We start from the raw sequence: 23453 nt of genomic DNA, 5'->3' as shown, positions 1-23453 counted from the left end.
TTGGTTCTTTGTTTGTGGCTTATCCACAATGGGAGGATGTTTACAGAAGAGGTCGGGCCATGTTGGCAGTGTTGTATGGAAGTTGAGTAAAGAGGTGCACTTACATATGAACTAGCTTTTTTATGCTAACGAAGGTGCCATAAAAATGATATTATATATTTACATGCTTTTGTTAATTAATAATTGAATTTTCATCATCCACACTAATTACCCACTTTATTAAACAAGTTCTGTGGGTCAGTTACTGAATGTAAAGATATTTTTTAGCGGGGACGTGCTTTTTCCCAAGAACTGTGGCTTCTTTGAACCTAACCCTCACACGTAGCATGAACAATTATTCTAAGTAAGAGTGGAAAGTTAATTTGGCTTCATTTTTCATTACTAGGTCCTAAATTAGGGTCAATTGAAGTCATTTCTTTTCAATCAATCAAAGCACCATTTTTGTCAGCTAATTGTACAAACTTTTATGCAGTTAATCTTGAATTTATTACTCATGATTTCTTAATGATTTCAACATTTGGATTTCTATTGTTATTTTGTGGATTAAGTTTTAAAAGATTGCAACTGAATCAAGCCCAGCACTGTGTCAGTTCAGTGTATAACATAACTAACCAGCACATGTTCTAGTGAGAAACAATATGAAATACACAAACTCTTAGGACAAGAATGCAGCATGGACTCAAATGTAAAAAAAAGTTGTTAAAGAAAATCTAAATTCAGAGATTGTTTATTAATGCCATGTCGCCTGTCAATTTACTTTTCTAGGACAATGCTGGACATGTCAGCACAGCCAAAGGAAAAAAAACAAGTTTTCAGACACATCCAGGTAATGATTTTTTAAATATTATTTTCTCAATAAAATTTCTATAAAGGACCAAATCTTTTTATATTTCGGTAAAGGACCAATCTCTAGTTTATTTATATTTCAGTATTGACCAATCTCAACTCTTTTTATATTTCATTCCAGACTTTTACTGTTTTGATTTTAGGGACTGTTAATGTCAAAATATTCTTTTAAAACTTCTACAGATGGCAAGAAAAATAAAGATTTTGGTCTCTCCCTCTTTTTTTTTTGTTGCCTAAAGTAAAGAAGTCACTGTTTAGTATTATTTATAATACAATATTATTATTGTTCTGCTATGAATCAGAAAACTTTTTCTTACACTGTCCTCAGCACATGGCCTAAAAATTCCCGTCACAGCACATGGCCTAAACATTCCCGTCACAGCATGTGGCCTAAACATTCCTGTCACAGCATGTGGCCTAAACATTCCCGTCATAGCATGTGGCCTAAACATTCCCGTCACAGCATGTGGCCCAAACATTCCCATCACAACATGTGGCCTAAACATTCCCATCACAACATGTGGCCTAAACATTCCTGTCACAGCATGTGGCCTAAACATTCCTGTCACAGCATGTGGCCTAAACATTCCCGTCATAGCATGTGGCCTAAACATTCCCGTCACAGCATGTGGCCTAAACATTCCCATCACAACATGTGGCCTAAACATTCCTGTCACAGCATGTGGCCTAAACATTCCCATCACAACATGTGGCCTAAACATTCCTGTCACAGCATGTGGCCTAAACATTCCCATCACAACATGTGGCCTAAACATTCCCATCACAACATGTGGCCTAAACATTCCTGTCACAGCATGTGGCCTAAACATTCCCGTCATAGCATGTGGCCTAAACATTCCCGTCACAGCATGTGGCCTAAACATTCCCATCACAACATGTGGCCTAAACATTCCTGTCACAGCATGTGGCCTAAACATTCCCATCACAACATGTGGCCTAAACATTCCCATCACAACATGTGGCCTAAACATTCCTGTCACAGCATGTGGCCTAAACATTCCCATCACAACATGTGGCCTAAACATTCCTGTCACAGCATGTGGCCTAAACATTCCCATCACAACATGTGGCCTAAACATTCCCATCACAACATGTGGCCTAAACATTCCTGTCACAGCATGTGGCCTAAACATTCCCGTCATAGCATGTGGCCTAAACATTCCCGTCACAGCATGTGGCCTAAACATTCCCATCACAACATGTGGCCTAAACATTCCTGTCACAGCATGTGGCCTAAACATTGCCATCACAACATGTGGCCTAAACATTCCCATCACAACATGTGGCCTAAACATTCCTGTCACAGCATGTGGCCTAAACATTCCCATCACAACATGTGGCCTAAACATTCCTGTCACAGCATGTGGCCTAAACATTCCCGTCACAGCATGTGGCCTAAACATTCCCATCACAACATGTGGCCTAAACATTCCTGTCACAGCATGTGGCCTAAACATTCCCATCACAACATGTGGCCTAAACATTCCCATCACAACATGTGGCCTAAACATTCCTGTCACAGCATGTGGCCTAAACATTCCCATCACAACATGTGGCCTAAACATTCCCATCACAACATGTGGCCTAAACATTCCCGTCACAGCATGTGGCCTAAACATTCCCGTCATAGCATGTGGCCTAAACATTCCCATCACAGCATGTGGCCTAAACATTCCTGTCACAGGATGTGGCCTAAACATTCCCGTCACAGCATGTGGCCTAAACATTCCAGTCACAGCACTTGGCCTAAACATTCCTGTCACAGCATGTCCATGAGATACACTGATATAATAGTTCACATTTTTATTGAGGCACACAGAACAAAATTGAGACAATCTAGAATTTGATAAAATTCTTCCAGTAATGAAAGCTATTTATACTCTTAGGGTCACTCTGACACAATAACTCTATGACATAACCTGAAGTTGTTCAGTTGAAATTAGATGATTACAGAAAGCATTATACAATCCTACACTTTCATCTATGCTTGGGTTCCTACTTCTCATGTCTGATATTACATTATTTTTATATTTTATACTGTTAGACTGTATCAGGTTTATTTATTTATTTATTCTGTGGGGGAGGGCATTATCAGAAGCCAACTCTTTTGAATGTCTTGTGTGGAATGTCAGAAGTTCATAAATCATAAAAAGTATAATTTGCACCAGCTTACAAAGTGAACATCATTCCTTGTCACTTCACAATTGTAAGACTTTAGAATGTAAGACTTTAGAATGTAATGAATGTCAAGCTTCATTATGCAAACTTATTTTTGTATTTTTTTACATTTGAAGAATAGCATCAGATGAATTTAATATAGTTTGAAAGAATGCATAAATACAACTCATTCCTGTCCATGAGTTCATAATTGATTTATTTTTATGGTAAATTATTCCTTTCAGATTAATTTGTACATATAACCTTAATGAGATATTTTCATACAAATAATATATTCAATATAAGGAGAAACTGAAATCAAAGTTAAGTGAAAAGAACAAAAAAAAAAAGGCTTAGATATAAAGTTTGTGTTTTAATAAAGAAATTTTCAAAAATGTTTTCATTAATTTTAGAGCAACATTCGTTCATAGAGGCGTAGCTAGGCTGGAGGGAGGGAGGGGGATTAGTTGAAAATCCCCCCTGGCTTCCGCTTGAAGGGGGCCCAAATGAGTGTTTTTTACATTAAATCTTAAATATTGCGCAAAAATGCTGGGCCTCCAAAGAGGTCACGCCCCCGTCCCCCCCCCCCAAATGATGGCAAATTCCTAGCTACGCCACGGTTCATAGTAATGATATAAATGTAATTGACTAACAGCAACACTAAAGTACCAGGCTGGATGACTACATTTTTGTATTGAGAGCTTTGGTTTTTGAAATGAATGTATATGACATAACAAGACTCAATTAAACCAAACAGTCAAATACATTGTGTGTCGATGTTTATATAGCTTGAACGTTTGACACAGGTAGTAACACTGACATCTTTAGAACACAAGTAGTAACACTGAACACTGACATCTTTAGAACACAAGTAGTAACACTGAACACTGACATCTTTAGACACAAGTAGTAACACTGAACACTGACATCTTTAGACACAAGTAGTAACACTGAACACTGACATCTTTAGACACAAGTAGTAGCACTGAACACTGACATCTTAAGACACAAGTAGTAACACTGAACACTGACATCTTTAGAACACAAGTAGTAACACTGAACACTGACATCTTAAGACACAAGTAGTAACACTGAACACTGACATCTTAAGACACAAGTAGTAACACTGAACACTGACATCTTAAGACACAAGTAGTAACACTGAACACTGACATCTTAAGACACAAGTAGTAACACTGAACACTGACATCTTTAGAACACAAGTAGTAACACTGAACACTGACATCTTAAGACACAAGTAGTAACACTGAACACTGACATCTTAAGACACAAGTAGTAACACTGACATCTTAAGACACAAGTAGTAACACTGACATCTTAAGACACAAGTAGTAACACTGACATCTTAAGACACAAGTAGTAACACTGACATCTTAAGACACAAGTAGTAACACTGACATCTTAAGACACAAGTAGGAACACTGACATCTTAAGACACAAGTAGGAACACTGACATCTTAAGACACAAGTAGTAACACTGACATCTTAAGACACAAGTAGTAACACTGACATCTTAAGACACAAGTAGTAACACTGACATCTTAAGACACAAGTAGTAACACTGACATCTTAAGACACAAGTAGTAACACTGACATCTTAAGACACAAGTAGTAACACTGACATCTTAAGACACAAGTAGGAACACTGACATCTTAAGACACAAGTAGGAACACTGACATCTTAAGACACAAGTAGTAACACTGACATCTTAAGACACAAGTAGTAACACTGAACACTGACACCTTAAGACACAAGTAGTAACACTGACATCTTAAGACACAAGTAGTAACGCTGACATCTTAAGACACAAGTAGTAACACTGAACACTGACATCTTAAGACACAAGTAGGAACACTGACATCTTAAGACACAAGTAGTAACACTGACATCTTAAGACACAAGTAGTAACACTGACATCTTAAGACACAAGTAGTAACACTGAACACTGACATCTTTAGACTCAAGTAGTAACACTGACATCTTAAGACACAAGTAGTAACACTGACATCTTAAGACACAAGTAGTAACGCTGACATCTTAAGACACAAGTAGTAACACTGAACACTGACATCTTTAGACTCAAGTAGTAACACTGAACACTGACATCTTTAGACTCAAGTAGTAACACTGAACACTGACATCTTTAGACTCAAGTAGTAACACTGAACACTTATTCATTTAGTAATTAATTATTGAAATCTCGACCCAAAAAATGACATTCAGATTTTATACCTACATGTATATCATGTTGAGTTCCACAGAGTGCGTAAAATCGAGCCAGGCATGACTTACTATGGGCCCACATCTGGCGTGTCATGTGATTGGTCGTACCTGCGCTCATAAAATATGTTAACTTTGATAAAGCATCGAAAACTGAAACCTGAACTCAGGCATGAGTTAGCTGGCGTAACGAATCGCATGTCTACATAAAGCTAGACTTAGAGGCTATAGGAAATCTAAACAAGAAAATTACAGTACAACTACAATCTTAATTAGTCCCAAAAGTACACTTGATGACATAATTTCAATATTCTTGGAAGTGACTACTTCATTATGACTGTAGTGAATTGTGTGTGCTCTAGTCTTACCTACTATATTCGATCTACCCACTTAGTGATTGTTTAGGAGAGTGAAAACTGTCTCTTACATCTCAAGGAGAGGGCTTTGAAATCCATTCCGTGTAGAACCGCACGGGGTGCCTTTTGGGTCTTTTGTGTGTGTGTTAGTCTATTCAAATAACGCTTCTACTACTCTACTGGAACATTTGATAGAAGTGATGTGTATTTTAGCTAAAACAAGATCAAATATTTGTACTGTAGAATAGATCTACTTGGAAGCAGCCACTTGTTTCAGTACTGTTGGGGAGCATAAACAAGGTCAAGTATTTGTTCTTTAATGAGTTTTTCCCTATTATCAATTACCAAGCAACATCTACAATAGCGCTTGCTGTTTCAGCCTACTCCAGTGATCCTGATGAGTCTGACCCAGTACATGACCAGCCTACCAAGTATGACCTGGCCACTAATGAAATGATCAGACCCAAAGGAGCCACGAGTGCAGCTACAAGCAGGAGAAGGGGACAGACCCCTGCCAGGTGAGCCCCATCTCCATTTCAACCCTAATTACTTTATCCCTGATGAGTCTACATGTGCATTCGTAGCGCCCCCCCCCACCACCCCCTCCTTTGTTCACGTGAAGTGGTTCTTTCTGATATATGGTCAAGTGAGCGACATCCAAAGAGCAGTGCTTTGAAGAAAGAAAACTGAAATCAAGTTCTTATCTGTACAAACTTTGTGAAGAATGATTAGACTAATAGTTGTATCAGCGATCTATTAAACGCTCTGTCAGAAGTGGAAGCCTAAGTGGAAGTATGTCAACTATGCTTTGTGTATGGTATACATCTTTGTAACTTACAGATAGTCTAATGAATGTATGCATCTTTGTAACTTACAGATAGTCTAATGAATGTATGCAACAGTCCTGTATGGTTTAGTAATGAACACACACCTACACACACAATAAAACCAGAAGTAGTGAGCCCTATGTAGTAAGGTCGTGAAGTGTTATTATTCTACGTCCCACCACTGTTGAAGAACATCAAGTAGAGGGCAAGAGATTTCACTTGATCTATGTGTGTGTGTGTGTGTGTGTGTGTGTGAAATTCTGTGAGGGTCACTTGGAAGTTGTGTCTAGGAAATGTTTTCTTGTATACACAAAGTTCTAACAGGAAGATTGTCTATCATAAATATAAACATAATCCGAAGACAATAAATACAAAGGGTTATCATGATCACGCTTGAATGTGTGTTCTAACAGATACTGAATGAACTGGTAGAGCGTCTAGGACATTACAAGAAAATGTTTTAGTTATTTCAGTGTAAAGTTTCTTTCTTACTCTCTCTCTCTCTCACTCTTTCATTTTGTATTTCTCAACTCCATTCAGTTGTCACTCTCTCTATCCCTCACACTCCAATGTCTTTCATCTACTTCTGTAGGATCTCTTTGAGCTGGTAAGAATAAACTGACTTTCCGAAACACGCAGCCACTTGTTCTGTTGGTTTCACTGGTCCGTCACTTCAACATGGGTGCCCTTTCATTCCTTCACTTAGACACAGTTTGATAGACTTAACTTTGTTTCACTGTTACATAGAGTGCGGAGAGTCAATATAACTCTAGGCCAGTGTTACCCAAACTGTGTTCTGCCGAACTGTAGTGTTCCCCGAGGCCTGAAGAGATGTTCCATGAACTACTGGAATACTTAACGAGTAGGCCACTACGTCAATGATCTCTTTTAAAAAAAATAATTAGTGTTCCTCTTCCTCTCAGAATATGCGAAGTGTTCCAGGAAAAGGTTTGGGAACCACTGCCCTATTGTTGCTTGGCTACTACTTCCCGTCCAGCCCTTACAATTGTGTACAGTCACAAGTTCTCTCACTTACTTTCCGCCACCATTACTTGATGAGAGTATTATTTCCGGCTTTGAACTGAATCTTACGCACACTGCAGCGCTTCTAATTACACATTACTGCAGCGCTTCTAAACTCTTACACATTACCGTAGCGCCTTTAAAATCTGACACATTACTGCAGCGCTTCTAAACTCTTACACATTACCGTAGCGCCTTTAAAATCTGTCACTGACTGTAGCGCTTCTAAACGTTGCTACTGTGATCTGATGTATTCGAAAGTCTGGTCTCATCACTACCGTTTTCAGTTGCTCTGTAGTGATGGACGCTGCCCACTTTCCGTCGACTGTTCCTGATGGGCACTCTGAAAGAGCCATCCATGTGCTGCAGCCTGGTCATGCTGCTGGAAAAGCGGAGAGGCGACCCCCTGCCGGAAGATTTGAAGAACCTTTCTCTTTGGACCATCCTGCAGCAGTAGCAGCACATCTGTCTGAGGCACCGTCGGAACTTGTGCCCGAAGATGCTGTACACGATGAAGTTGGTGGCCGAGTTGAGCAGCGTCCCCGTCTCCCCCACCGACCTGACCACCGTGCAGGTCAGGCGACACTCCGTATCCTCTCCTTCTGTCCGGCCGATGTTCTCGTCCGGGAACAAGACCAGCGGCACCGCGGCCAGCAGCTGGCACGAGCAGAAGATGGCGGTGAGTATGACGATCATGATGGTCAGCTTGGACTGCATGTTGCTCCGGACGCTGGACTGCCGCGCCATCCGCTTGCCCCTCGAGCATACGGTGTGTACCATCTTGAAGTTGAGCACGGCAATGAGCCCTACTGGAATAATGAAGTGGACAGCGCCGTTAAAGTAGACCACGTAGATGTGGTTGAAGAAGTAACTGTTACCGAAGTTTGATTTCCTGACGCTGAAGAGAGTCACGGGCAACTGGTCGTCCGTTTCGAACTCTAAATACTTGGGCACGTTGTAAAGGACTGACCAAACGGCTACAGCTAGCGAAGCGAGCCAGGCCCGCCCCCTGGTGCAGATATGTTTAGCTTTGAGCGGAAGTAACACAGCCATGGCTCTCTCCACGGTAACAAGCACTGCCATGTAGATGGTCCCCGTGTGGGAAATGTGCACCAATGCATTGCAGTACTTAAACAGGAACTCTCTAACCACCAAGTAGCCGCCGCCGACGTCGTTGTAGAAGAAGATCAAGGTCAGGCTCTGGACTAGGCAGTGCAGGACCAGGAAGACGCTGTCGAATATGGCCATAGCCACCAAGAGTATGCTGGTAGAGTTTCTCATCACTGGCATCATCAGAACTAAAGCAGCGGTGACATTCCCCGCGACACCGAGCACAGAAATGAGCACACCCCCGATCCCATTGACGTAGTACCAAACGAAGACCATGTCCTGGTTATAGCTACTGTTGGAGGCCGCACTCTGGACGAAGTTGGACGCCGCCATGTTCTCTGTCCAAAGTAGACTAGCGTTTTCTACAATGTGTTCTTCCATAGAAGAGGCCGTACTTTTGAAGGATGATTTTGCTACGTTTGCAGTCAGCCACTCGGTTGTCGCATGATGTAGATCTCAAGCGCTATGGTCATTCTGGTCATTGCACTGTCCAATTACTTGTCTTTTATTTTTTATAGTGTGGACATTGCATTTTGTGGCATCTCTGGTCGTCTCTCTGTCCAGTTCAACAGCTACATTTTTTTGTACTCATCTGTTGGAAGAAAATCAAATTGAATATCAACAACATCTCTTCATCTTTTTAAATATAGAAACCACAAACACAAGCGTTTTTATAAGTAAAAATTAACGAAGGCCAAATATTGAGCTATAAGAACTAAAATATTATAAGCTATCCCGACAAGATCAACGTCTAATCTTTCGACTCAGAACCGGACACAACAGAATGAGATAACATATGTCCCGGAAGCTCAAAATTGGAACCAGTGAGATCTGCCCATGTGGAGTGTCACCATAGAATGCTGACCATGTCCTTCAAAACTGTATTCTTTACCAAGAGGCCCGAACAAGACACTGGCCCCAAAACCCCCAAATAGAAAGAAAACTATATAGAGATCTCTCTGATTTGGAAACCACTGCGCAGTTCTTCTCATATATTGGTCTAGTCATTTGAACGCTCCCATATAACAAGGTTACAAAGACAGTTTGTGTGAAAAGACAAACTCAAAGTCGGCCCCGAAGTGTTCCACACAGGCAGGCTTCAATATTTTCAGAAAGAACATCCGAATGAAATTATATCAAAGACAAATGATAGATAAGAATGGAGAAAGAAAATTGACAGATCTTGTGTAGTGGTCAGCAGATCAAATGATAGGCGAAAGTGAATATAAAGCTAGATGTGAACCTGGCCTAACTGATGTCTTATAATTGATTTAATTGTTTTGTGAAGGCTCAATCTCTTATTCGAATCCTCAAGAAAAAAACATTTCCTTTGTAATCGAAGGAAAAGGCATAAGATAATGCAGTTAACAAGATTAATAATTGTTTTAAATTATGTCTAACTTATAATGCATACTAAATAGTTTTTTTCTCTTAAAAAAATTTATTATTATTTGTTCGTGTGTAAATGTAGTACTTAGTTTAACAGAACTTATATAACTTAACAATACACATATAAAAGCAATTTTTTTTTGCAAAAAATCTACAACCGTTTGCATAAATGTGTTAAAAATATGGTGTTTGAGTGTTTAATAGTTGTAAAAGTGGTGTATTTTTATGAAAAAACTGCTTGCATAAGTGATTTAAAAATTAGATTTTTCGCTTTCAGAAAAGAAAAAAGTAGCCGTTGCATCAGAACTTTGAATGATCTAAAATATTATGATGTCGGATTTTCATTTTCTTTTCTAGTTTACGAGATCTAAACGGGACGGACAGACAGGCCACACTAAACTAATAGCGTCTTTTCCCCTTTCGGGGGCCGTTAAAAATGAGAACAGGAAGAACAAATAGAATTCTGAATAACTAACTAAATAGAAAAATAGTTGTATCTAACTAAAGTCCCACATTGGATGTTGTAGACCTGATTCTTGTCTACCGGTCTCATTCTGGAGCTTGTTGATAACGTACATGGAGGGAGGGGCAGAGGTGTACGGACGTCCTCTCGCTTCCCCTCCCTCTTTTCCCGTGACATCTTCTGATGTGTCTTATCCAATATATATTTTTTTTTTAAATTTTATCTTGAAAGGCAATCTGCATGCAGCACGCTTCAAGCAAGATAAAAGTAATTCATGGATTCACGTTTAAACTCCCTTCTGTAGATTTGTGCAAGTCAGCTCTCAGTTAACAATTGGCTTGAACCGTTTTAATTGGACTGCATTTTGTATGCACAATTACTTTTTTTACCAACAAAATTGCACTATTAAAAAAAAACAAGTAGATGGTGCACTTTAGAAGACACAGTACATTTTCTTAGACTTTTTCTTCTTTTGATAAGCACCAACATTTTTTTTTGTTAGAAACATATTTTTCTCTCTTCTTAAAACATGATTTCCCTATGATCATTATTCTTTCTATCTACTCTTTAAAAAAAAAGCAACTTTCTCAGGAATTTCATAGCTTGAGATCTCGTTCAAAGGCCGCGGAATACACATTTGAAATCACAAGAAAATCTACTGGCCAGGACAGGCGTAGAAATCGAAAGAAACCGATCACCGCTGGGTGTGGCAAAATATGTAGATCACAGCTGAGACTGCCTAGTCACGTGAAATACTGCACTCCTCCTTAATCTTTGGACTCGAAGACAAGTTTTACTGTTATTCTAGCCAACCCGCGGCGTAGCATACGCCGCTATTTAGTGACAGGTGAACAATTCCTGAAAGACAAAGTTGTTCCAAATGGGGTGAGTTTGGGCAAACGACTGTGAGTGAATGAAAAGAAGGAACTCTGGAGAGAGCAACATACAATTGTCCATGTGTGAAAACAGGTTTTGGAAGAAACATCGTAGAGAATTATATATACAGAGAAGATTACTTGTTCGCCCCCCCCCACCTCTATTTTTTTCTGATCCGCGTTCTCTGTCGCCTCGAAAGTTACGTGGGGTAACTCTAGTCCGACTTGTAGAAATAAAGAGTTATCTTTCCATCGAGGGTTAGAGAGTCGGCGTGCGTGCGTGTCCCGCATGGTTGGGCGACGTATAGAATTATATATGCAGAAGATACTATAACTATCAATATAAAGAATTTGAGTCTTGTTCAACGTTTAACCTGTTGATTAAAAACAAAAGGGTTGGCTTTTTGAAGAACCAAAGCCAACCCTTGCTTCTATTTGAAGCACGCTATAGGCCACATTTAAAATCACATTTTCAATAGTAGTTTTAGTTTTTGACATCTATACGTGGCCGAGAGGCGAAAAAAACCCAGTACAAAACCAACAGCGTTTTTTTTTCTTTTGGATTGTACATTAGATTATTATTGAAAGTCCGATACTTTTTTTTAAAATGCTCCTGCCAATTGAAGGCGTCCGTAAGACCAGGGATAAAACATTTCAACATCCCCCCCCCCCCAGGGTTTCTTTGTTGTTCTCACATACCAGTTGAGTAGTCTTTGAATGTCCTGATTTCATTCCTGTGTGTGAGGTGTGAGGGGACGTTGAGGCTATTGGGTGTCCATCGACTGGTCATCTCAACGAGTCTTCAAAAGACAGGCCTATCTGTTTCTCCACCACCTAGCCTCGCATTCCGTCCCCTTGAAACTTTGTCCTTGTAAGTGGAAAAGTGGTTTGATCTTGTTGCCTGACCATCCAAGCTTTGGACTTACATCACGACTGCATTGTCCAAGTGGACGAGTTTATTTCTGTCTCTGGTTTCTGGAGATCCTAGGTAAGTTTTCAAAGCCTCACAACAATCGGGTTTTGTTTGTTTGCTGTTCATTCACAAATCGGTGCCCAAGTAAGTTGTCACTAATTCTAATAAGATGACAAATACCGAACTTTCTGGAAGTCAAAAGTTGAGAAATATTGGTTGAAGCCGAATATGTGCATACACTCAAGCTAAGGTACTATCTTCCAATGACTATATGTATATATATATATATAAAGTAGTTCTCCATTACATTGGCTTAGTACATCGAAAACTGATAGGCCTACCTCTGCTTTTCATTTTGTAGCCCTACTGCTTTCTATGTGATCTATTCGCTGTCAAATGTGTGTTTCTGTATCAAGAAGTTGGCATTTTTTAAAAAAGGAAACACTAACTTGTTTTTGACTTAAATCAGTATAAAACTCTAGGTGAAACAAAAGTGTGAACATATTTTTCTTTTGACCAAGCTTATATCCACTCACTCTGTGTGTCTTGTACACTTTGTTTCTCCCATTTCCCATTCTTATCAACTTGAAACTTGGCACGATTACTCATTGTTGATGACAACGCAGGAAGCAATCAAAAAATTAACCAGTTATTTAATCAATTAGGCTTAATTTTAAAATATAGTTTATATAGAAAATGTACTAAGCTAAGGGTAGTTAATCTTTGTGTAGAGAATTAGGTCGTTCGCTAAAAATTTTTGACTATAGACTTTTTTAGACTATAAAACCTTCTTTTTTTTTTATAAGCTGTAATAAGAAATAAAGGAACACTGAAGAGTAACCTAAAACAAGGCTTTATTAAACTAGAACGACACATGAACTGACGAAAGAGACTTGGACAGTAGCACACTAAATCAATGTTGTGAACACATTCTCACGACGTTACACAAACATAAACAAATAGTAACTATTTCACCACATTCACCCCGCCTAGAATTAAAATAGCAAGTATAGTAATATAGTAGGCCAATAGCATAAATAAAAAGAGAATGCCAGTGCATGTAATACAATAGATCAATAAACAGTGTCGAAATATTAATTTCTCTTGTAAACATTAATAAATGGTGATACAAAGAAACCTAAAAACCAGTATCTGTTGTATGACTTATAAACAATTACTAGTTTCTGTTTTAAGTATTAACAAATAGTGTAGTAAGTAGACATGTACGTAAGTAAGTGAAAAGTAAACTCTAGTATCAGTAGCAAGAGATAAACAATGCCAGTTTATGTAGAACATAAGTAGTGCAATAGAGGAACAACTCTAGATTCTATAGTTCGGTCTGGTTCTTCTTTCTCTTAAGTTGTAACGGGGTTGACTATCCTGTTCTACAGTTTGGGAGTCACTAGTGAGTTCCTGAGCGTCAAGTGGGGTATTTTCAAGAGGAAGCGCTCGGAGGTCCTCAGAGCCTACCAGGGGTTCTTTCCTTTCTTGTATCACCGTAGGGGTGTTGGCTGGTACTTCCGTGTTTTGAGTTTCTGGAGGATATTCATTATCCTCACTCTGAGGGAAGAACGAAGGTTCACTTGTTGTTGTGGATGGGGAGGGGGTGGGAGCCAAGCGTCTTAGAGAGACCGTCTCCTCTTTACCGCTGGGCAACCGTACGACGGCATATTGGGGGTTACACATCAGCAATTCGACTTCCTCCGAGAGAGGATCATACTTTGAAGATCGGTTCTCTCTTCTCAGCAACACTCGACCTGGGTTAGATAGCCAAGTGGGGATAGATATCCCGAAGGAGGATTTCCGGTTGAACCGGAAAACTCTCTCATGTGGAGTTTCGTTTGTTGCCGTAGATAGTAATGATCTAATCGAGTATAGGGCCTGGTTCAAGACAAGCTCCCATCTTGAGATCGGGAGATCGAGGTCTTTCAGTGCTAAAGTAACAGCGTTCCATAGAGTTTTGTTTAGTCGTTCAATTTGTCCGTTGCCTGAAGGATTAAAAGCTGTTGTTCTACTTGTAGCTATTCCACTCTCGTGCAGAAAGGATTGCACCTCCCTCGACATAAAGGACGTACCTCTGTCAGAATGGACGTACTCTGGCATCCCAACTAAGGAAAACAGCTGATTTAAACACTTTATGACAGTAGATGAGGACATATCGGGACATGGGTAGGCAAATGGGAAGCGTGAGTACTCATCCACCATTGTTAATAAGTATTTGTTGTGAGTAGCAGATGGGAGTGGCCCCTTAAAATCAATGCTTACTCTCTGAAATGGTTGGGTAGCCTTGATGAGGGTGCCTGAAAACTGTTTGAAGAATCTAGGCTTCAGTTCAGCGCAAGTTTTACATTGGTTTACCACTTTGCGGACGTCCTCGCAGGAAAAAGGTAAGTTCTTAGTCCGAACGAAATGAAGTCTCGTGACCCTTGGGTGACAGAGGTTGTTGTGTAACAGTTTGAGGTCTTCTCCAGTCATTGCTGACGCAAAGTGGTTCCTTGAAAAGGTATCCGCCGCAGCGTTTTGTTTCCCGGGTCGATATACGACGTCATATTGGAAACAACTAAGCTCCAGTCGCCATCTTTGAATCTTTTCGTTTTTGATCTTGCCCTTGTTCTGCTGGTCAAACATAAAAGACACTGAGCGTTGATCTGTAACCAATGTGAAGGGTCTACTGATAAGGTAATGTTGCCATTTTCTCAGGGCTTCTACGATAGCGTATGCTTCCTTTTCCACTGCTGAGTGTCTGCGTTCACTATTAGTGAGTGTTCTTGAAAAGAAGGCGACAGGACGGCCGTCTTGATTAAGAGTGGCGGCAATCGCGATGTCAGAGGCATCTGTTTCGACTGTTAGTGGTCGATTGTAGTCTATCGTCGACACAGCAGCGTTTTCAAGTTCGTGTTTTAGCTGTTTAAAAGCTTGTTGTACTTGTTCAGGGGGAGGAAAGGCTTTGTTGTTCACCAATAAATGGATCTTGTTGGAGAAATTAGGGATCCATTGAGAATAATAGGACAGTAGTCCAATCACCCGCTTTTGTGATTTCATGTCTTGTGGTGGAGGTAGGTTTCTCAATGCTTGAAATCTTTCGGGGTCTGGTCTTAACTGCCCTTGTGAGATTTCGTAGCCTAGGAGGCATACTTTATTAGTCGCAATAGCACTTTTATCATTGTTGAAGGTGATACCGTACTTTTTAGCGGCATTGAGAAATCTCTGTAGATTCTGGTCGTGGCTAATGGAGTCAAGTCCGCAGATGGTAACGTTATCCACGTAAGCGAACGTGTCCTGTAGCCCTGCCTCCTCAATTATTGTGTTGATCGTCCTTTGAAATGCGGCGACTCCGTTTGTCACTCCAAAAGGAATGCGGCAAAACTGATAAAGCTTTCCGCCAGCCTCGAACGCCGTGTACTGCTTTTCATCATCCCTGATAGGTATCTGGTGGTAAGCGCTTTTGAGGTCAAATGTACTGTACATTGAGTAATTAGATATTTCCTGCACCAGTTCATCAACTTTTGGCACGGGATACGCGTCGAGGTAAGTGAATCGATTGATGGTTTGGCTATAGTCGATAACCATTCTCTTTTTGTGCCTTTCATTCGTTGTTACAATTATCTGGGCTCGCCACGGGGACGTGGAAGGCTCAATAATTTTGTCAGATAGAAGTCTCTTGATTTCAGTTTGAATGAATTTGGAGTCAGGCATAGAATATTTTCTAGATTTAGTGGCTATGGGATGGCAGTTAGGAGCCAGATTAGCGAAGAGGCGAGGGGCTTCAACTCGTGCAGCTTTCAGCGTACAGACCTGGAGAGTGCTTCGTTTTCCTTCAAATGGGATCATCAGTTTTTCGTGCTGGCTGATGAAATCTAGCCCTAAGATTACATCAGATACTAGTCCATCTAGTAGTGAGAGCTTAACACTTTCATATTGTTCATCTTTGTACTTTATTTTAGCGAAAATATGGCCGTGAGTAGTGCGAGAAAGATGTGTAGAGGCCATGTAGATTCTGTTTCTGGACGTTTCTAATTTCCATTTGTACCTTTTAGCAATTGAAGAAGATATATAGCTTTCACTGCTCCCCGTATCTACGAGAGCCTTCAATGGTACTCCATTGACGAGTATTGAAATAGTAGATTTAGTAAGACCGGATGCTGGTGTCGACGCCCAGGAAGATCCAACGGTTGTAGTCCGAGACGTCTCATCATCTGCTTTCACTATGGCTGAGGTTATAGATTTGAGTGTCTGTCTGGTCGATCTACAGACTTTCTGGAAATGGCCCCTCTTACCGCACAGGTTGCATGTAGCGTCACGGGCCGGACATCTAAAGCGTTGATGTGGGCTGTTTCCACAAAAGAAACATCTTTTACTAGTCGCCGCACTCACCTCGTGTTCTACTTTTGTCATTGGAGAAAGGCTCTCCTCGTCGGCGCTAGCTCCACAGGGAGTTTCAGAATAGATGTTATACGCCATGGCATGGTTATGGGCGTATTCAAGTTGTCTTGCCTCTTCATAGGCGCACTGTAGAGTTAGAGTAGATTTCTCTAAGAGTTGCAGCCTTATGCTGTTTGAAGCCAGTCCAGTAATGAAGGCGTCTCTTACGAAGATATCTCTGTGTTCTTCAGCGGTAACAGCTTTGAAGTCACATTCTTTGGCCATACTTTTAAGTTTAAGTAGGAAGGAGTCAACGGTTTGTCCGTTCTCTTGACGACAAAGAGTTATCATGTGCCGTGCAAAAATTTCGCTTTTAGGCTTCACGTAGACATTTTGTAGAACTTTGATTGATTCATCGAACGTGGTACACTCACTTATGTACTGAAATACGCTCGAAGAAACGTAGTTTTACAGTAATTTCTTTTTGTCAATCTCGCAGTGAGAGACTGAGGAGATGAAATTCTCAAATGTTCTGAGCCAGTGCAGCCACTTCTCGGCAGCCGATGGCGAGCTAGGCTCTATGTCCAGCTCTTTTGGCCTAAATAGACGTTCCATTTGTATTACTACTTTTACTTACAGACTGAGAATAGTGTTGAACGAAAATCCAATTAAGATACGTGAGGCACATAGATCCATGGAATTGAAAATTTCTAGTTTAATAAATTGTAATAAGAAATAAAGGAACACTGAAGAGTAACCTAAAACAAGGCTTTATTAAACTAGAACGACACATGAACTGACGAAAGAGACTTGGACAGTAGCACACTAAATCAATGTTGTGAACACATTCTCACGACGTTACACAAACACAAACAAATAGTAACTATTTCACCACATAAGCTCTTGAATAAATCAGTAGCTAACACGCCGGCCTTCCATCTTGAGTTCAAATTCAGATTCGAGCAAAAAAAAACAACAAAAAAGCTCGAAAAACAAAAGCACGGAAGCCTTCTCCCAGATACCCCGCCTCCCCAGCCTGCTGGTCCACAGAAGTGACTGGACCATAGCGCACTGACCCGTCTGTAAGCAAAACAGTTGCGCTAAGCAAAAATTATTAATAACAATAACATTGGCACACGTGTATTTTTGTTAGTCAAAGAGCTATTAAAATTAATTAAATTAGTGATTCGAAATAATTAATGCGATTTCACTCACTATAAGCTGGGCGGTGGACATACACACACACACACAAATATACGTTTAAAAAAAAAAAGAGAACAACTTCTAGTTGAACTTACCAGTCTCAGCAAGTCAATTGATTGAATCAACCAATCATTGTGGGTACTCTATCACTTCTCTAATGTCATGGCTAATTTTAAATTAATATCCAGATAGAACAGAACGTTAATCTGCTACGATGAATTTGATTAAAAAGTTGTAGACATGTTTTGTATATCTAAACGATCTTCGTAGGAACGAAATAAATAATTAATAACTGACATTTGAGCCTAATAAGAACTGACTGCGTCAATTGTTACTCCGTACGTCTTTCCGGAACACTTTCTTGAAAAAGTACGCTTTTTTTTGTTCTCTCTCCTTTCTGTTGGCTACAACACGTTAGATTGTTACCCTCTTGAAAGATAAGACTTTGGAAGGTGGTTATATGTCTCGCCTCCTGCCATTGGCTGAGAAGTTCGCACAGGTAAGTCTTGTTGATAAATGCATGTTTCGAATAACGAAAACCCTGGGTATTATAAGGGTACTTAACTAAGAAATAACCATTTTCGTTAGCGGTAATCTCCCCACCATCAGACCAGAAGAGAATCGACGCCAGGGAGGATAATAAATTTTTTTTTTAAACGTCACCGGTAAGCAGTCTGTGCATTTTTCTTGTATCTGAAGATGCGGCAATACTTGATTAGAAATACTTAATTTGTGTTATCATCAGGTTAGAACTTGTCAAAAGTAAAGCAAGGGGAGAGAAACACCGTTTTGGCGGGAGTTTGAGATAAAATGGAAGAAGTCGGTACATCACTACAACCTAGGCTATACAATGGAAGGAGTCAGTACATCACTACAACCTAGGCTATACAATGGAAGGAGTCGGTACATCACTACAACCTAGGCTATACAATGGAAGGAGTCGGTACATCACTAAAACCTAGGCTATACAATGGAAGGAGTCAGTACATCACTACATCATAGGCTATACAATGGAATGAGTCTGTACATCACTAAAACCTAGGCTATACAATGGAAGGAGTCAGTACATCACTACAACCTAGGCTATACAATGGAAGGAGTCAGTACATCACTACAATCTAGGCTATACAATGGAAGGAGTCAGTACATCACTACAACCTAGGCTATACAATGGAAGGAGTCAGTATATCACTACAACCTAGGCTATACAATGGAAGGAGTCAGTACATCACTACAACCTAGGCTATACAATGGAAGGAGTCGGTACATCACTACAACCTAGGCTATACAATGGAAGGAGTCGGTACATCACTACAACCTAGGTGTCACCACCTCAAAGTTGGTGCCATAGAGTAGAAACCCTAATTCTGTATTGTGTATGTTAATTCCATATTGTGAATCTTATTCACAACCCATGTTGCACTAAGGTGAACACTTTTGACCTTAGGTGAACCAGAGAGTTAAAGGCGGTCAGTCCACATAGAGATCTTGTAGCAAGCACTTGTATTGAGTCACTTAAGATATAAGCAGTAGAGTTAGATGTTTAAAGTAGTTGGTTATAGAATAAGTACTAAGTTGTGATATTCGTATATTACTGTTGGATTAATACTGACCATTCCTGGGTCGAATTGTATGGTGTATTCACTATGTGGTGTTATATTAAACTTATTGTCTGCTACACCCAGCGTCATTTCATTATTCAGTGATTTGTAACAAGAACCCAATGTCACCACCACGCCTACATTGATAACCACAGCCACGTTCATAACATATAAAATAACGCGGTGACATTTTTGGTGTCAGAAGTGTCAGCAAACGACATTTATGGTGTCAGAAGCGGCCGAAAACGACATTTATGACAGCATTGTTCAAAGTCACTTTAACATGATATGCTGAGACAACCTGCGTGGACGAAACTAGACAACCCTGATCTTACAACCTGTGTGGGTGAAACTAGACAACCCTGATCTTACAACCTGTGTGGGTGAAACTAGACAACCGTGATACTACAACCGGTGTGGGTGAAAATCTAGTACTACAAGTCATTCAAGTCATCGTTTGAAGACAGCTGATATATGGTCAGTCGAAGTAGCTGACATATTCAAGAATCATCTACATCGAGTGCTCGTCATAATTCTAATGACACACTCCTATTGTCGCTGTCTAACAGCACATTTAATAAGAGAGCGCTCTCACTCTTAGACCTCTCTTGTCGTCACTACCTAAGGTCATTTTTAGTTATTTATATTTGTTTCAGCAACTGTACCATTGTGCTGTGGATTTAACAAGTGGATTACTTATGAACTGTACCATTGTGCTGTGGATTTAACAAGTGGATTACTTATGAACTGTAACATTGTACTGTGGATTTAGCAAGTGAATTACTTATGAACTGTACCATTGTACTGTGGATTTAACAAGTGGATTACTTATGAACTGTACCATTGTACTGTGAATTTAACAAGTGGATTACTTATGAACTGTACCATTGTACTGTGGATTTAACAAGTGGATTACTTATGAACTGTACCATTGTGTTGTGGATTTAACAAGTGGATTACTTATGAACTGTACCGTTGTGCTGCGGATTTAGCAAGTGGATTACATATGAACTGTACCGTGGAGATATTTTATGTGGAGCATCACCGGAACTTTATGTACAAGTCAAGCATCAAGTGAATATTTAAGGGAAGTAACTTTAATTACCCTTAGTATTATCAATATTGATTAGTTCTCTTTGAACTACACCACAATTTTTTTCATTGTTTACATTTGTATTTATATATACATTTGACTTTAGGGACTAAATTTAATTATCTATTGAGTCTGAGCATTTATATTTTTTTTCAAGTAAGCATCCAGGTATTGGTAGGGACTCTTTAGATAAAGTAAATACTTGATCGTATAGCTGTATTAGTCAAGTTTGTATTTTGTCAAGTATCTATCATATTGTTAAACTCTTGTATTGATATTGTCTTGTTTACATTTGTTGAATTTCTTTTTGCGTCATTGTTATTACTCATTGTAATTCTTTTGTCTACTATTTCTACTATCTTGTAATGTCTCTTTAAAGCAGACTGTTTAGTATCTATAGTGTATTTATGTTTGTCTAATTACTTATTAATATATATATTTATTTTACTTCTTATTTCAACCTATTTTTTATTATTATCAACACTACACTACACACTTGATAAACTATGGGATATATTTTGATTTGAGATTGACAAGATTTATATTGTATATACTCTTCAAACACATTCAACTATTTTGATACTATTGATACATTGATCACTATTTATCAGACTAATAAGGCTCACATAATTGTGAATTATTTGTTGCAATAAATTTTTACATTGCAAGGGGAGATACTAGAAATACATAATCATATAATTGATCAGTAAAGTATTACATTACGAACTAGACAAAGTACCAAGAATAACTTAAGATACCTCATAACCTCAATTGTTTCGCACAAAATATATATCTACTATTACCTGCAATTACTATTTGAGCTATAATAATTATTTATCGTACAATATTCATTTACAACTACCTAGTGTACACATATCTATTAATTAACTATATTACTAATTTGAATCTTTGAAAATGGCTGAGTATGAAAAACTAATAGAGATAGTGGATAAACTAAAGTTAAAAGAAGATGATAGAGCTGCATTCATTAAAATTGAAATAGATAGAATTAGAGTAGAAAAAGACAAGCAACGGGAAGAAAGGCTACATGAAAGAAGACTGAGAGAGAAAGAACAAGAAAACTTAGAGAAAGAAAAAGAACGCCAGCATGAAATAAAATTAAAAGAACATGAAGAAAAAATGGCCAAGCTAGCAAAAGAAAATAAAGACAATTCAGCAAGTCAAACTTCATCTCATCATCAGTATCATAGCAAATTTAGGAACTTTGACCCAAAAGAAGACACATTGGAAAATTTCATTATTCAATTTGAATATATCTGTCAAACAGCAAATATGAATAGTGCACAAATGGCTCAACAACTTCTAGCTAACCTAAGAGGTGAACCACTAAACATCATCGACACACTAACTATGGAGCAAAGAAAAGACTACAACACAGTGAAACAAAGACTAATTGAACATTTTGGCAAGACAGAGGAACACTATCGAAAACTTTTTAGAGAAATAAAACTAGCCAAGAATGCAGATTTAAAAAGAACAATACATGACATGCGCCAGAACATGACAAAGTGGCTACAACTCGCAAACTGCAACTTAGATGACCCCAAACAGATCTTAGATTTCTTTCTTATTGAAAATGTGTTAACAAATGTTACAGAGGCAGCATTCTCATTCCTGAAGGAGAGAAAAATAAAAAATAAAGCTGAATTGATATCAAACTTAGCAACATACAAGGACTCCCACCCAAACATCACCATTGACAAAAGGGAATTGTACAATGTAGCTGCAACAGTGACAGAAAACCATCCAAGAACTACAAATAAATTTAAATATGCCAAGAGCATACAATGTTTTTTCTGTGGCATATTGGGTCACACCAAAGCAGAGTGCAGAAAGAGAATGGCATCAGAAAAACAGCAATATGTAAATAGAAACCATAAATATGGAAGAGATAACAGAACTTTCCAGAGCTTCAGTCCTAACTATAATAGATCCTATCAACAACAATATAACAGAAGAACATGGCAAAGCTACAGTCCAACTAACAGTAGATCACATCAAACAAACAGAAGATGGCAAAACAACAGAATGTCTAGAAGAGATCAATTTCAAGATAGACAACATACTTACCACAATAACAATCATACCAGACAAAACATAGCAGCTGTAGCAACTGAAAGACCAATAGAATATGAAACGGTACCATAGAAAAAGAATGTTTAGCCATAGTGTGGTGTACACTGCGAATAAAAAGACATCTGTTAGGCAGATTTTTCCTAATATTTACAGATCATAAACCATTAACCACTCTAAATGTTAAAGCAAATACTAATAGTAGAATTACAAGATGGACCATGATCCTAGCTGATTTCCATTTTGAAATAAAACAAATAAAAGGGAAAGATAATGTTATTGCTGATTTTATGTCCAGATATATTCAAGATAATCAGAATGACTTAGATAATGATCTATGTCATGTTAGTCAAAACTTGTATTGCTAAATGTCAAAGATTTAAGATTCACACCTTAAAGTAAAAAATTATTTTTACAACCAGCTATGATGTCATGTTGTAAACACTGAGCATTATTTTGTAAACATTGAGTACTATTTGTAAACATTGAACTAGAACTAAGACTTCATTTTTTTAAAAACTCTATTTGTAAACAAACTTTGGAATTTGATTACTTCATTGTAACCAACAATTTTTTCACATTCTTTTGTCAACAAGAATAACATTTTTGTACTCAACAATGTAAACAAACATTGAATTTTTTTCCCAACTTATTCAGTACCTAGCTTAATTTTTTTCCATGCAATGTAAACATTATTTTTTCTCATTGTATTGAGAACAACTGTGACAAATTTTTTTTTCCACAGCTATTGTAAACAAGATTGGAATTTTTTACTATGTCATTTATCACAATTATATAACTTAGTCACATTTTTCAATACTATTGAAAAAGGAGATTGATTCATAATGTAACTTATTTATTCAATGTCAATTAGTGTA

The 23453-nt window shown here is 38.7% G+C and overlaps 2 protein-coding genes across 5 annotated transcripts in view; one reads left to right on the top strand and one right to left on the bottom strand.

The window, feature by feature from the left end:
* The window catches only part of LOC106063352 (leucine-rich repeat and coiled-coil domain-containing protein 1-like), a 265048-nt gene that overhangs the window by 8699 nt on the left and 232896 nt on the right, over nt 1-23453 (top strand). For all 4 annotated transcript variants that reach the window (XM_056035607.1, XM_056035603.1, XM_056035605.1 and 1 more), the window contains exons 7-8: nt 766-826; nt 6002-6140. In XM_056035607.1, the coding sequence (XP_055891582.1) occupies nt 766-826; nt 6002-6140 (200 nt within the window). The remainder of the gene's footprint in view (nt 1-765; nt 827-6001; nt 6141-23453) is intronic.
* Nucleotides 6134-18682, bottom strand: LOC106062543 (FMRFamide receptor-like). The gene is made up of 2 exons (XM_056035611.1): nt 17883-18682; nt 6134-9174 (listed from the first exon to the last, which is right to left on the bottom strand). The coding sequence occupies exon 2, from the start codon at nt 8961-8963 to the stop codon at nt 7698-7700; it is 1266 nt and encodes a 421-aa protein (XP_055891586.1). The 5' UTR covers nt 8964-9174; nt 17883-18682; the 3' UTR covers nt 6134-7697.

This window comes from Biomphalaria glabrata, chromosome 7 (assembly GCF_947242115.1).
Source record: "Biomphalaria glabrata chromosome 7, xgBioGlab47.1, whole genome shotgun sequence".
Classification (NCBI taxonomy): domain Eukaryota; kingdom Metazoa; phylum Mollusca; class Gastropoda; family Planorbidae; genus Biomphalaria; species Biomphalaria glabrata.
The sequence above is the reverse complement of the archived record's forward strand: the minus strand, read 5'-3'. Positions and strand labels throughout refer to the sequence as shown.

What these genes read in the sequence shown, in the direction of transcription:
- LOC106062543 (XM_056035611.1), bottom strand. Translation starts at nt 8,963, where the DNA reads ATGGAAGAACACATTGTAGAAAACGCTAGTCTACTTTGGACAGAGAAC.